At 49.2% G+C, this 11,436-nt stretch overlaps 1 protein-coding gene across 1 annotated transcript; it reads right to left on the bottom strand.

Annotated features, from left to right (window-relative positions):
• Positions 1-217: 217 nt before the first annotated feature.
• LOC120701916 (protein SAWADEE HOMEODOMAIN HOMOLOG 2-like) lies at positions 218-10,029 on the bottom strand. Its single transcript, XM_039985714.1, has 6 exons — positions 9,915-10,029; positions 5,926-5,992; positions 4,907-4,958; positions 2,180-2,323; positions 1,517-1,636; positions 218-343 (listed from the first exon to the last, which is right to left on the bottom strand). Exons 1-6 carry the CDS (start codon positions 10,027-10,029, stop codon positions 218-220), a joined length of 624 nt encoding a protein of 207 aa, XP_039841648.1.
• Between the last annotated feature and the right edge of the window lie 1,407 nt (positions 10,030-11,436).

Raw genomic sequence — 11,436 nt, forward strand, 5'->3', positions numbered from 1 at the left:
GTGTTTGGACCAATCCAAACCTTCCAATAAACGAGTAGCAGATGCACAGGCTAGAGAAGTTAAGATGAAACATAATAAGTACTCAAAATGGTCATTACAAATAGTACACTTGATCGACATCATGAGCTACAAGCCGGCTCAGAATGCCAAAGGACAACAATAACTTTTTCAGTCAAATTCTTATTCACTTTTTGGAGAATCAAGGAACAAACAAGCTTCACTCCCTTTTTGTTAGAGCACCAAGATCTGTAGAGGCCTCCTCACCCCTGGTCATTGCACTCATAATTTGAAGTCTGCAGTTCGTTTCTGGCTGGCGGCACATCTTTCTGAGTGGAACAATCTCCTACATAATTAAAAGTTAAAGTGTGCTGAATTCACCAAACAGAAGCTAAATATAAAGGCACGTTGTTTCAAATATAATTAACTCAAGTTACTGACGTCTACCTTTCATGAACTCCCTAAATCTTCTTGGGTTCATGAATTCAATTACTACTTGTTTAAGATCAGATCAGGAACCCAATTTTGCATGCCGATAGGATAACAAATTAAATTTAAGGACTTTTAGTGCAACTTTGCGGTAAGATATATTTATCCTTCCTAAGGGATAAGAAAATAGCATTCATTATTAGTTCACGTCTTTACAGGTCGAGACACGTAAAAGTTTCAGCTCAATCAGGCGATGGGGCACACATGCATTACCTATGTTACACGGATACCGGTACGGGTATCGGATACGATACGTATCGGATACGCGGATACGCACTTTCCCAAAAAACACCAATACGGGGATACGGCTAGGATAATTAATAATTATATATAAATATCATGCTGAAACCAGTAGTTGTGTTGGTACTGGCAATGACACATCTTTAAGCTGTTCACGGCAAAAGAAAGAAGAAGGGGGGGCTTCAATTCACAGCAAAACATTGAGAGGGGTGGCAGTTCAGGGAAGAACTTACTTGTTTTGAAGGGAGGGCCTCGCCGGCGACCGATTTTTGCCAGGGAAGGAGCTCGCCGGCGGCCGGCGGCCACCAGATCTAGAGGGCGACAAGAGGTCGGGCGTGAGGGGGGAACGGGAGCATGAGTCGAGGACTGCGGCGGCTGCTATTCGGTCACGGAGGGGTAGCTGTAGTCTAAAACCTGGTCTGGGTGGGCTAATTGGGATGACTAGTGCTTTGGGCCGTATCCAATCTGGCCCAAACGTGTCGGATACACGTATCCAACACAAAACGTATCTGCATTTTCAGGATACGGCTGGAAACGTATCCAAGATGTATCCGGGGCGTATCCGTATCCGAAACGTATCGGATACGGATACGCCACCCCCTAGGAGTATCCGCGTAACAGAGTGCATTACAGCAAAAAGTAGTGAATACATGGAAAACAATTGCTGGGGAATAGATCAAATTGATCAAGTTCATTGCAAATTAAATAAGAAATTAATTGAATACATGAAATACTGCAAAATAGAATAATAATCAAAGCATAATGTTGGGCATCGTCAGTCGTGTAATACCTCACAGTGATCGTGATCATAGCGTACAAGAAATCTGCAATGACATCCTCTTGAATCATGATTTCTCCGCTGAAGGTCAACCACACGTGTATCAAAATAGAGAGCCTGCTTTTGCCTTTCCTGTAAAATTAATTATAGAACTACATATTCATGAGAAGAAAACATTGGTAAATGATACAACTGAAGAGTAACGAAGAAGATAAAGAAAGATGATGGTTAAATTCCCTAGGTTATTCTTATAGGAAACAAGCATCATACAATCAGGGTAGTGCAATGGTGAATTGGGATAGGTATGCAGAGGACATAAAAGGAGTGTATTTCTTGCAGCAAATGTTTATATGGTACGGTTGTCAGACATAGGAAATATATATATCAACATTAAAAAATATTCCATTTACAAATTAATCAATGTATAAAGGCAATTCAATTGAAAAACACTTCAGTTAAAGGAGAATAGTTTTTACATGGTACGTCATGGAAACCTTTACAAAGACATATACAACGTTCAGATACGCATAATAAACAAAGTAATAATAAACTGTTATAGTAGTAGGGGCTCAAACAAAACCATGATTTATACATTTTACGGCATGTACTTAGCTAGTAAACCATGAATCTGACAAAAATGAATCAGGAGAGAAATTTTAAAGGTGAAAAATATACCTGAAAACAAAGAATGTGATCCCCAGGAACCACAATAGCACATTGTCTTGCTTCATAAGGAAGAGAACACTGTCTTATGCATTCATGAACATTAACCCATTCATCTGCCTCTCCTCCAAGTCCAGAAAAACGAACCTTCACTTCCTGAAAGAGAAGCGAAACAAGCTAAATGGCATATGGCACATGCAATTACACCAATGTAACAAGCAGTACTGATACACTAATGCAAAAAAGATTTTTAGGGGCGGGTGGTACCCGCTTCTAGTTCTCACAGCTAAAAATGTCATTTTTAGAGGCGGGTAACACGCCCACCCCTAACAATTTTGATATAAAGTTTGACTTCATCCGAGATCATATATATGAAAAAGTTATGCATATTTTAGCGTGGAACCATTTGTAGGGACGGGTCATGCCATCGCCATTTTTAGGGATGGGTGAGGCTAGCTACGACCCATCCCTACAAATACCACCATTTTTAGAGGCGGTTCATGGCGTCACCCTCCCCTAGAAATGATTTTTTTAGGGGCAGGTGATGCCATTAACTGCCCCTGAAAATGGCACTCATTTTTAGAGACGGGTGAGGGGGTGACCCGCCCCTAAAATGCTTTTTAAGGGTCGGGTCGGATGCTACCGTAACCCCGCTTCATTTTTAGCAATAGGTGAAATTTTGTTCCGCCCTTGAAAAAAATTGAGGCATTCCTACAAATTATTTTTGCAGTAGTGTATGAATGTACTGCATGTCAGAAAAATGCTGCTGATGTATTTGCATTTGTTATATCCAGCCATACTCTAATCTAAAAAAACTGATCTTTTTACATGTATAAAATAATAGGGCAGATAGATATGAGTTTTAACTAGCTACAAAATAGTATCAGATCCTCAAATAATTTTTAGAATGTGTCCAGTGTCATATAATATTAGTGTATTTGTGCTATAGTTTGACATATTGTGGAAACACTAAAATAGATGGAGCCCCGATGCTTCTCTTGCACTTGATGCTTAGTAACAGGTTGCTTAGAATAACATTACAAAGAAAGAATCACCGTGGAGTGGGTAAGACTAACTTCAACAACGGAAAGCAAAGCCAAAAATGTGTCGCAACAGTGCTTTTTGGGAAGGCAAAGCATCTCCAACAGAACACGCATACAGGATAGGCATTTTGCCTCGGACGCCAGCCGCGACGCAAAAATGCTCCTCCTCTCTCCTCCAACGCAAATCCTGGCGGACGCGGGGTGGCTCCTCTCTCTTCGTTCTCTCTGCCTCGGCCGGCGACGTGGGGTGGCTCCGGCTGCGGCGCACGGGTGGCCTGGCGGCAGATCCGCGGCAGCGCGTGGGTATGGACCTCGTCCCCGTGGATGCGGCACGGCCCCTGGCGAAGCAGGGCCCCTTCCACCTCCTCATCAACAAGCTCTACAGTGACGGCTGGCGCACCCAGCTCGAGGCCTTCGCCGACTCCGGCCTCCTCAACACGCTCCGCTTCCCGCTCATCGCCAAGCCCCTCGTCGCCGACGGCACCGCCAAGTCCCACAAGATGCTCCTCGTCTACCACCGTGAGGGGCTTGCCAAGCTCCGCCCGCCGCTCGTGCTCCAGGAGTTCGTCAACCACGGCGGACCGACGAACGGAGGCGGCCGGAAGGGAGGAGTCGCCGCGCCCCGCGCGGATCCGGCCACCGCCGTCATGGCCCGCGCGGCCTCCACGCAGGAGCACCGGGGAGGGAGCTGTCGGGGAGAGAGAAGGCGGCTCGCGGACGGAGGAGGTGGCCGGCGGTGCCGGAGCTCGAGCGGGCGGGCCTCGCCCTCTCCCCGCGAGCTCGCTGGATCTTGGGCGCAGCGGAAGGGGCTGGATTTTGCGTCGCCTCTGTTGGATACCGGATTTTGCGCTGCATTTTGTGTCGCCACTATAGACGAGGCAAACGGCCAAATGCATTCCCATTTTGCGCTCCATTGTTGGAGTCAGTCTAACATCATGCATACCAAGCAAGAAGAAGCATATAGTAGTGGTGGATTAGAGGAATTATATAGGGTAAAGATCAGACTCGTTTCTAACTCAAATAACCTAATTGATGCATAAATTCATTATCTCAGATATTAGCACCCAGAAGAGAGGAGATTAATTTCTTGCTTACTCAAAATAATACACTCAACTCAACTAAGTGCAAAATCTTCACTTGTAGGCCCTAATTCCTAAATATTTTTAGCGGCTGCTTGGTTGCCGGCCACAAATGGCCACACCCCCAATTATGGCACTGCTGAAAGTTAGGCGCAATTAAAAAATCGACGCCTAAGCTGTGGCGTGAAAAACACCTGCAGAAGCTGTGGCAGCCAAATCCTAGTAGCCAACCAAATAAATCCATTAATTTGTGTGACTGCCAAACTCTGTGGTGTGGCTAATAACTAAGACTCGATCTGGAGCAAGTGTCTACCTTGTTGCATGCTGCTTCTACTTCTTCTCTGTGTCCTCGCCATCCTATACACTATCCCAAATCCCAGACTTCCCCAGTCAGACAGCCTAATAATACTCGACGGACTCTGACTTGTGTCATTTCGATTTCCTGGATATTGACATATATCAACCAAGGAATGCAATCCCATAATATGCAAAATGAGAAGCGAGTCATATATAGTTTCAGAATCATCACCAAACTGATTTCATGTTAGATACCATAAGTGTGTTTTGTTCTTTATGCATCAACAACTAATATTTCATGAAAATTCGGGGATCCTTACCGGATGACCTGTTTCAAACCCCCTTTGAAGAAGAAAGGCAGCAACATCGTACCTGTAATAAACAAAGATAGTCATGCATGAAAACTTTTACAAATGATGAAACCTATATAAAAGGATGACACACTTTTAAGGCACGTCCATACTTAGGGAATAACCATATCAAATTATAGTTCTTATTTTGTTTTCTCATTGAGTACACTAATAGTTCACATGTAATGATGGCCCTTATCCTTTCATGTCTTTTACTCCCTCCATGACATATTCTGTAAGGCCTATAGTTTTGCCCATGTTTTTTAAATACATCAAGACCCGTATGCTACTTTAGTTATGTTTTCTCTCTTTTACCCTATTAAGAGTTAACACAACTCATATAAATCTTTATCTTTTAAGAGTTAACACTCATATAAATCTTCTCTCCTTTACTCTCAACTCTCAAGGCACTAATGAACACCGTGCCAAGGTTATTTATCTCTACCATTATATTTTATCATCTTTTTCTTAATCCACATGCATGGTCGCCAACTAGAATATGATTTATGAAAAGAAAAAGGTCGACCGAGGGAAAATACATTTCTTGCCAAGGATAATGTAATTTCCTGTAATGCATGCAGACAACAAAAGCAACTCATTGCTCGATGGACTCAGCACGTTGATATGACTACGGTTTTTTTAGTTTACTTCCAGATTCTTATACTTGATGAGTCAGAAATTAAATGATAACCTCCTGCGTGTTCGCTGACAAAAAATAATAAATTGACAATTGACCATTGCACCAATTGGAGCATGATATATACTATTTGTTCTCAAGGATAAAGCATAAGCATACATGAAAATATGCAAATGCTAGGGTTTTGTCTCATTTTCTCTAAAAAATAAATCTTTCGATCTGTGGTCTGCCACACCATTTTAATACAATTCAGGTGGAGACCATTCAAAAAAAATATGAAAATTCCAAAATCAATGATGCCTCGAGCAATATCATCTAAACAAGAAAGGATGAGGAACAAACATCACCATACCATGCGCCATCTCTTGCAGACTTGGCTTCAAAGTGCACTACAGAGACATCGTCCACAGGATTCCTCTCTGATTTCCAGCAACACCAACCATAATCAGAGGGAATAAAAGGCATGCTAATTAAAGAACGATCATGATGAGTGCTAGATAGTTACCAAATAAATTTAACCATAATGCAATATGTAACAACAGTAAGAATCAGTTATATATCCTATAGGAGTTGTGGAGAATGGCATGGAGTTGAACCATGAAAGTGTATTCTAATCACTACTATACGAAAACAGTTTGTAAGGGCGGGCCTCACTCCATTATGGCAACAGGTTACATTTTAATCCACCCCTATAAAAAAACCGAGACGTTCTTACAAATCGTTTTTATAGTAGTGAAAATAAAAGAAAGTAGGACTTTGACATATTAGGTCACACTGGTGCCAAGTTTACTGGTACACTACTGAAAATCCATTGTTTGCCAATTCAGCACTCCGCAAAGTATTTGCCGAGTGTCCGACAAAAAGCACCCGGCAAATCTGATGTTTCCCGTAGTGGTAGTTGCCTCAAAAACAATTGCCAGAAGCAGTCAAGTTAAAAATTAGCACAAAAAGTTGAAACTAAGGAACACTCTGATCTGCACCAAATGAAAGCTTGCTTACAGCACCCGTCACCCTTGTTTCTGAAACTGTGGTACACTCACAGCAGAATCAATTAAATCGCCCAGTTCCTCGAAAGTGAGGCACACACAAAGCAACATGCCGCTCCTCGAAAGTGAGGTACACACAAAGCACTCATCCATACGCACACACTCTGTGCCCCAGTAAGTTTCCACAAGAAACTACTAGCATTTCACCATATGCATCCAATAACGCTCCTAGCTACTAGTAACAGGAAATTAGCTAGTGAAACAGACCGGGTTCCCGAAAGGCGAACCCGACTCCCTGTATTGTCGTGATAGTCCGGATCAGTAGCTATCACATACAGAACCCATTTCAATCGAATATCACAGACATATCTCACGTTTCAACATCACATGGGTTTATTTATTACATAATCCAAACGATTGTAATACGAATCTCAGAGTACAAGCCCCTTGGGCTAAAAGAAAACAAACAGAAAGCGGAAATGATATCTAGTCTTCTGGGCAGACTTCATCTTCACGAATCCTCTCCCCAGGCAGCTCGGTGAGTAGCTCGGGCCATCCTTCACGTCGTCTTCCGTTATCGTCCTGTCGATTCCTTCACTCGGATCCTGCATCTATCAGGCTATCCCCAAGGACGGGATAGGTTCACGTCACCATTCGTATGCAAGCTTTATGTGGATGCAGATGGTATAAAAGTAATGCCAAGGATAGGCTAGGGTTTCCTATGCAAGCAATGTATATAAGTCATCCAAAACACCTTTCAACACGGGCAGCTCCGGCATCCCGGACTCCCGGTCTCCTATCTTCCACTACAACTGTCTCAACCCTATTTCGGTGCGGGAACTCCCTCTTCCCGCACCTCAGCTACTATCCAAGCAGGAAAAGTGGTACTAGAGGGAGGTAGAAAAATATATGTGGTTCTAACTACATTTGTGGGGCCAGATCCAGAGTTGTACATGACCGAATACGCGGCTATATGTATAGTTTTCACCCTGCAGGGGTTGTACACCTGTACCCACTCACCACGAATCCGGCCAGGAGCGACCCGACCTTCTCCGAGGCACCAGCCAACGAAACTAACGGCTACGACACCATCCTGCTCCCGGATTGGGGCGCGTCCTCCCGCAGAAGGTCGCCAGGGGCTGTGAAGCAATCTAGAATGGAATCTCCATGGATCATGCGATCGGGGGCTCAGGGTCTCGCCCATTCCCCCTGACACTGAAACACTATCCTCCTACAGGTATGATGCCGCGCATAGCTAGCTCGGGCTGGGTTCCCCCTCATAAAGGATAAGTGGTGTGCATGTTTGACATAGTTCCGTCACTAGGGCCACAAAGTCAAGCCCTTCATCCAGCCGAGGCGAGCGTCTTCGTCCAAATTAGCATTCCGTCAACACGGTCTACAATCGATATCCATTACAAATATCTCCTCTATGTTCCCACGGGAACGGTCTAGCACCCGCCACAGGTGCCCTTCACCCAATTACAGGTGCTGCTCAGGATCGCGCCCAACGCACAATCCCCGATTCCCGATCCGAAGATCAGGGAAAGGGTCCGCTCGCCCCCGCTGTAACCTAATCACCAACTCCCATATATGTGGAGGCAACTTTCAGCAAGCAAGGACTATCACATCATATATTCCCATACCCCAAATCTCACTCATACTAGCAATAGCATACAACAATTCATGTCTAAGTATGGGAAACAAGGAATACGGTAAATAAATGACCATGCAATCTCATCTCATCACACTCAATTTGGGAGCGTAACGTATCTAGCAAGCAATGCCTAATAGGTATTCAATCTCGAATGGGCGTGAACACGATAGGACTTCCTGGTCTTCCTCAGTCTCTGACGTCTTCTGGTCGTCCGGTACATCCTTCTGGGTCCTTCGGGTGTCAGGGTAGTCCTACTGGATCTTCTGGTCGTCCGGGACGTCGGTCAACTTCTTCTCGTCAGGACCTAATCGTAATTGCGTATAAATATAGGGGCCAAAGTGCAAGAATGCACAAAACAGGCTCAAAAGAGATCCAACTCACAATAAAACCTATTCTAACGCATAGATCATGATTTTAGATAAATTGTGAAACTGGTTTCATATTTTTCGGAGCTCCGATTGATTAATTATGTATTAACTAAGATTAAAGCATTTTCTGGAATTAATAAATGATTATCGAAAAAGGAAAAACACAGAGGCAACATGTGGTAGCACCAGAGCATGCCACGTGGCATGATGACGTCAGCATGACGTCACCAGGCGGGTCAGAATTGCTGACGTCGGCAGTGGGCCCTGCTGATGTCATCATTGACCAAGTCAATGTTCACCGTTGACCGGTCAACCGGGTCAGTGGGGTCCGCAAATCAGTGGGCCCACAGGTCAGTCTCTCATAGAGGCTTACATGTGGGGCCCGCGTGTAAGGGTTAAAATAGAAAAAGAAAAAGAAAAAGGGCTGCTGGTTCACTGGGCTCAAAACATAGTTGGGCCGGTTCGGTGTCTCAACTTGGCTCGGCTCAAGGAGGTGGACCGGCTCGGGCGATGGCTCGAAGGCTGGCTCGGGCTGCGGCTCAGGTGAACAGGCCGGCTCAGGTCTGACTTCAAGCATTGGGCCGGCTTGTGTTTGACGGGCTGAAAATGGCCCGGCTCGCTTCTTCTCTCTTGCTCCTCTGCATCCCTCCGCGGCGGACAGGTTCTGCCGGTCTTCGGTGGTGGCGGCGAGGCCTCCAATGGCGGCGACAGCTTGGCGAAGATCTCCGGCGGGGCTCGTCCTCCTCGGGCGGCATCGTCCTCCCCCTCCTTCGGCTCTTGGTCTCCTTGTGGCGGCCCCCGGCGAGGTGGGGTAGCACAGCGGCAGAAAGGCTTGCGCGAACGGAGCAGAGGCGGAGCGCGAGCAGAGGCAAGGCAGTGTTGTAGGGGCTCGGCAGCCAGGTTGGCTTGCTTGCACGGAGTCCGGGCATCCCTGGCCCGCAGCGGTGGTTAGGCGCGGCGACAAGGCCGGGCTGCGGGCGGATCATGCCCGCGAGGGCGAGGCGGTGCCGTGTTCCGTGGCGAGGGCGAGACTTGGAGCGCAGGTCAGGCGGCGACAACGAGCACGGGCAGAGGCCCGGCGGTCTGGTCTGGGCGTCCTAGGGGCAAAAATGCGGTCTTTGACCACGATGGCGACGTGGCAAGGGCTAGGGTGTGCGGCGCGGCGCGGAGCACGGCCGCTGGGTGGCATGGACGCGGCGTGGCCGCAGCATTGTGGGCGCGGCAAGCAGGGTTCGCGCACGGCTAGCCGTGACAAGTTCTGGGCAAGGCCGGTCGAGGTCTCCGGGGCGTGCGTGTGGTCCATCCGCGACGTCGCGCACGGGTGCGCGGCAACGGTGTGGCTGTGTCGCGTCGGCGGCGACGGCGAGGGCGCATTCCAGGCATGGGCGGTCCAGGTGGAAGGAGATGGGGTTCATCCCCGTGGGCTGGCGTGCTTGTGGCGAGGCCATGGTGGACTCATGGTGGCAACGGGTACGAGCAGAAACTCGGCCGGTGTGGTCGTGTGGCGGCGAGGTGCACGCATGCGGCCAGGGCCAAGGCGACTAGGCTCGTGCTCGCGCGCGGCCTCTTGGCGTTCTGAGGCCACGCACGGTCGTGCCGTGTGCGAGACACCGGTACCCCGGGCACGCACAACGACACGGCGGCGACAGGATCTGAGCGACGGCGGTTTGCGGGTTTCGCCGGCGAGGCGGAGGGTCCCTGCAGCGAGGCAAGCAAAGGGTAGGGTGGCCCTATGGTTGTCTACGATGGATCATTGGCCAGCGGCCGGCAGCTCGAGAAAGGGGGACGAGGGAGGCGTGGACAGGGTTCACCGCTCAGGCTTGATGATGACGGGCTTGGGGCAGTGGCGAGGCGTGGCCGTGGCAAGTCGGAGCAGAGCAGGCCGCACAGGTGCGTCGGTGTAGCCGATCGGGGCGCAGGCTCGACGGCGTGCTCCAGCGGCGGCGTCCTCCTCCTCCTCGCGGTGCTCCTCCTCCTCAGCTCCTTCTCCTTCTTGCTTCTCCTTCCTCTCCTCTTGGCCCTCTGTTCTGGTGGCTGGCGGCGGCGGAAGAAAAGAGCTCGGGGCTCTAGGGTTTGTGGCGGCCGCAGGGTTTTATAGGATGCGTGGCTAGGGTTTTGGGCTCGGCGCGGGGCGCTCCCAAGGCGTGGACGCCGAGGATCGACGGAGGTGGCTTGGGGGCGCGGGCAGGGCACGTGGCGTGCATCCCGCGGTCGGATGCTCGCAGCGCTAGGGTTCCAAGCACGCGCAAAGGTGGTCAAGAGCGGGTGGCCGACAGCGGGAGGCGCGCGGCAGGTGATGACGCGAGCAGGCAGCGCTGCGTGAGAGGCGAAGGGCGCGGGCGGTCAAAAGCAGAAAAGGCAGTGCAGAGAGGGCGGTTTGGTCCGCGAGGGAGATAGGGGAGAAAGGGGACGCGCGCGGCGGGCAGGCAGCCTCCGCGCGTTGTCGCGGAGTGGGGAGCGCAGCGCGGGCGGCCAAAGGGAGGGGCGGAGCATTGCGGCAGAGCAAAGGAATCGGTGTTGCCGATTTGGGGAAGAAAGGGGAGGAGTTCCCCTGGCAAGCGGGCCCGGGATGGCAGCGGCTCGCGGAGAGGAGGGGCTGTGGGCTATGCTGCGCGTCCGCGTGATGAGGCGCGCGCGTTCGCGGGCCGGGGCGGTTGCAAGAGGGCCGGGGTAGCAGGCAGGCGAGCGGGTTGAGCTAGGCTGAGTGCGAGGTGACAGGTCGTCGTGGAGGCTGGTGGCTTGATGCTTGGTGGGACGAGTGAGGCAGCAGGTTGGTAGGCTGGGCTGCGTCGGGCTGAAAAAGAAAAGGGGTGGCAGCTGGGCTAGGCTGCTGGGTTTGACTGTTGTCGGGTCTA

This window comes from Panicum virgatum, chromosome 4K (assembly GCF_016808335.1).
Source record: "Panicum virgatum strain AP13 chromosome 4K, P.virgatum_v5, whole genome shotgun sequence".
Classification (NCBI taxonomy): Eukaryota; Viridiplantae; Streptophyta; class Magnoliopsida; order Poales; family Poaceae; genus Panicum; species Panicum virgatum.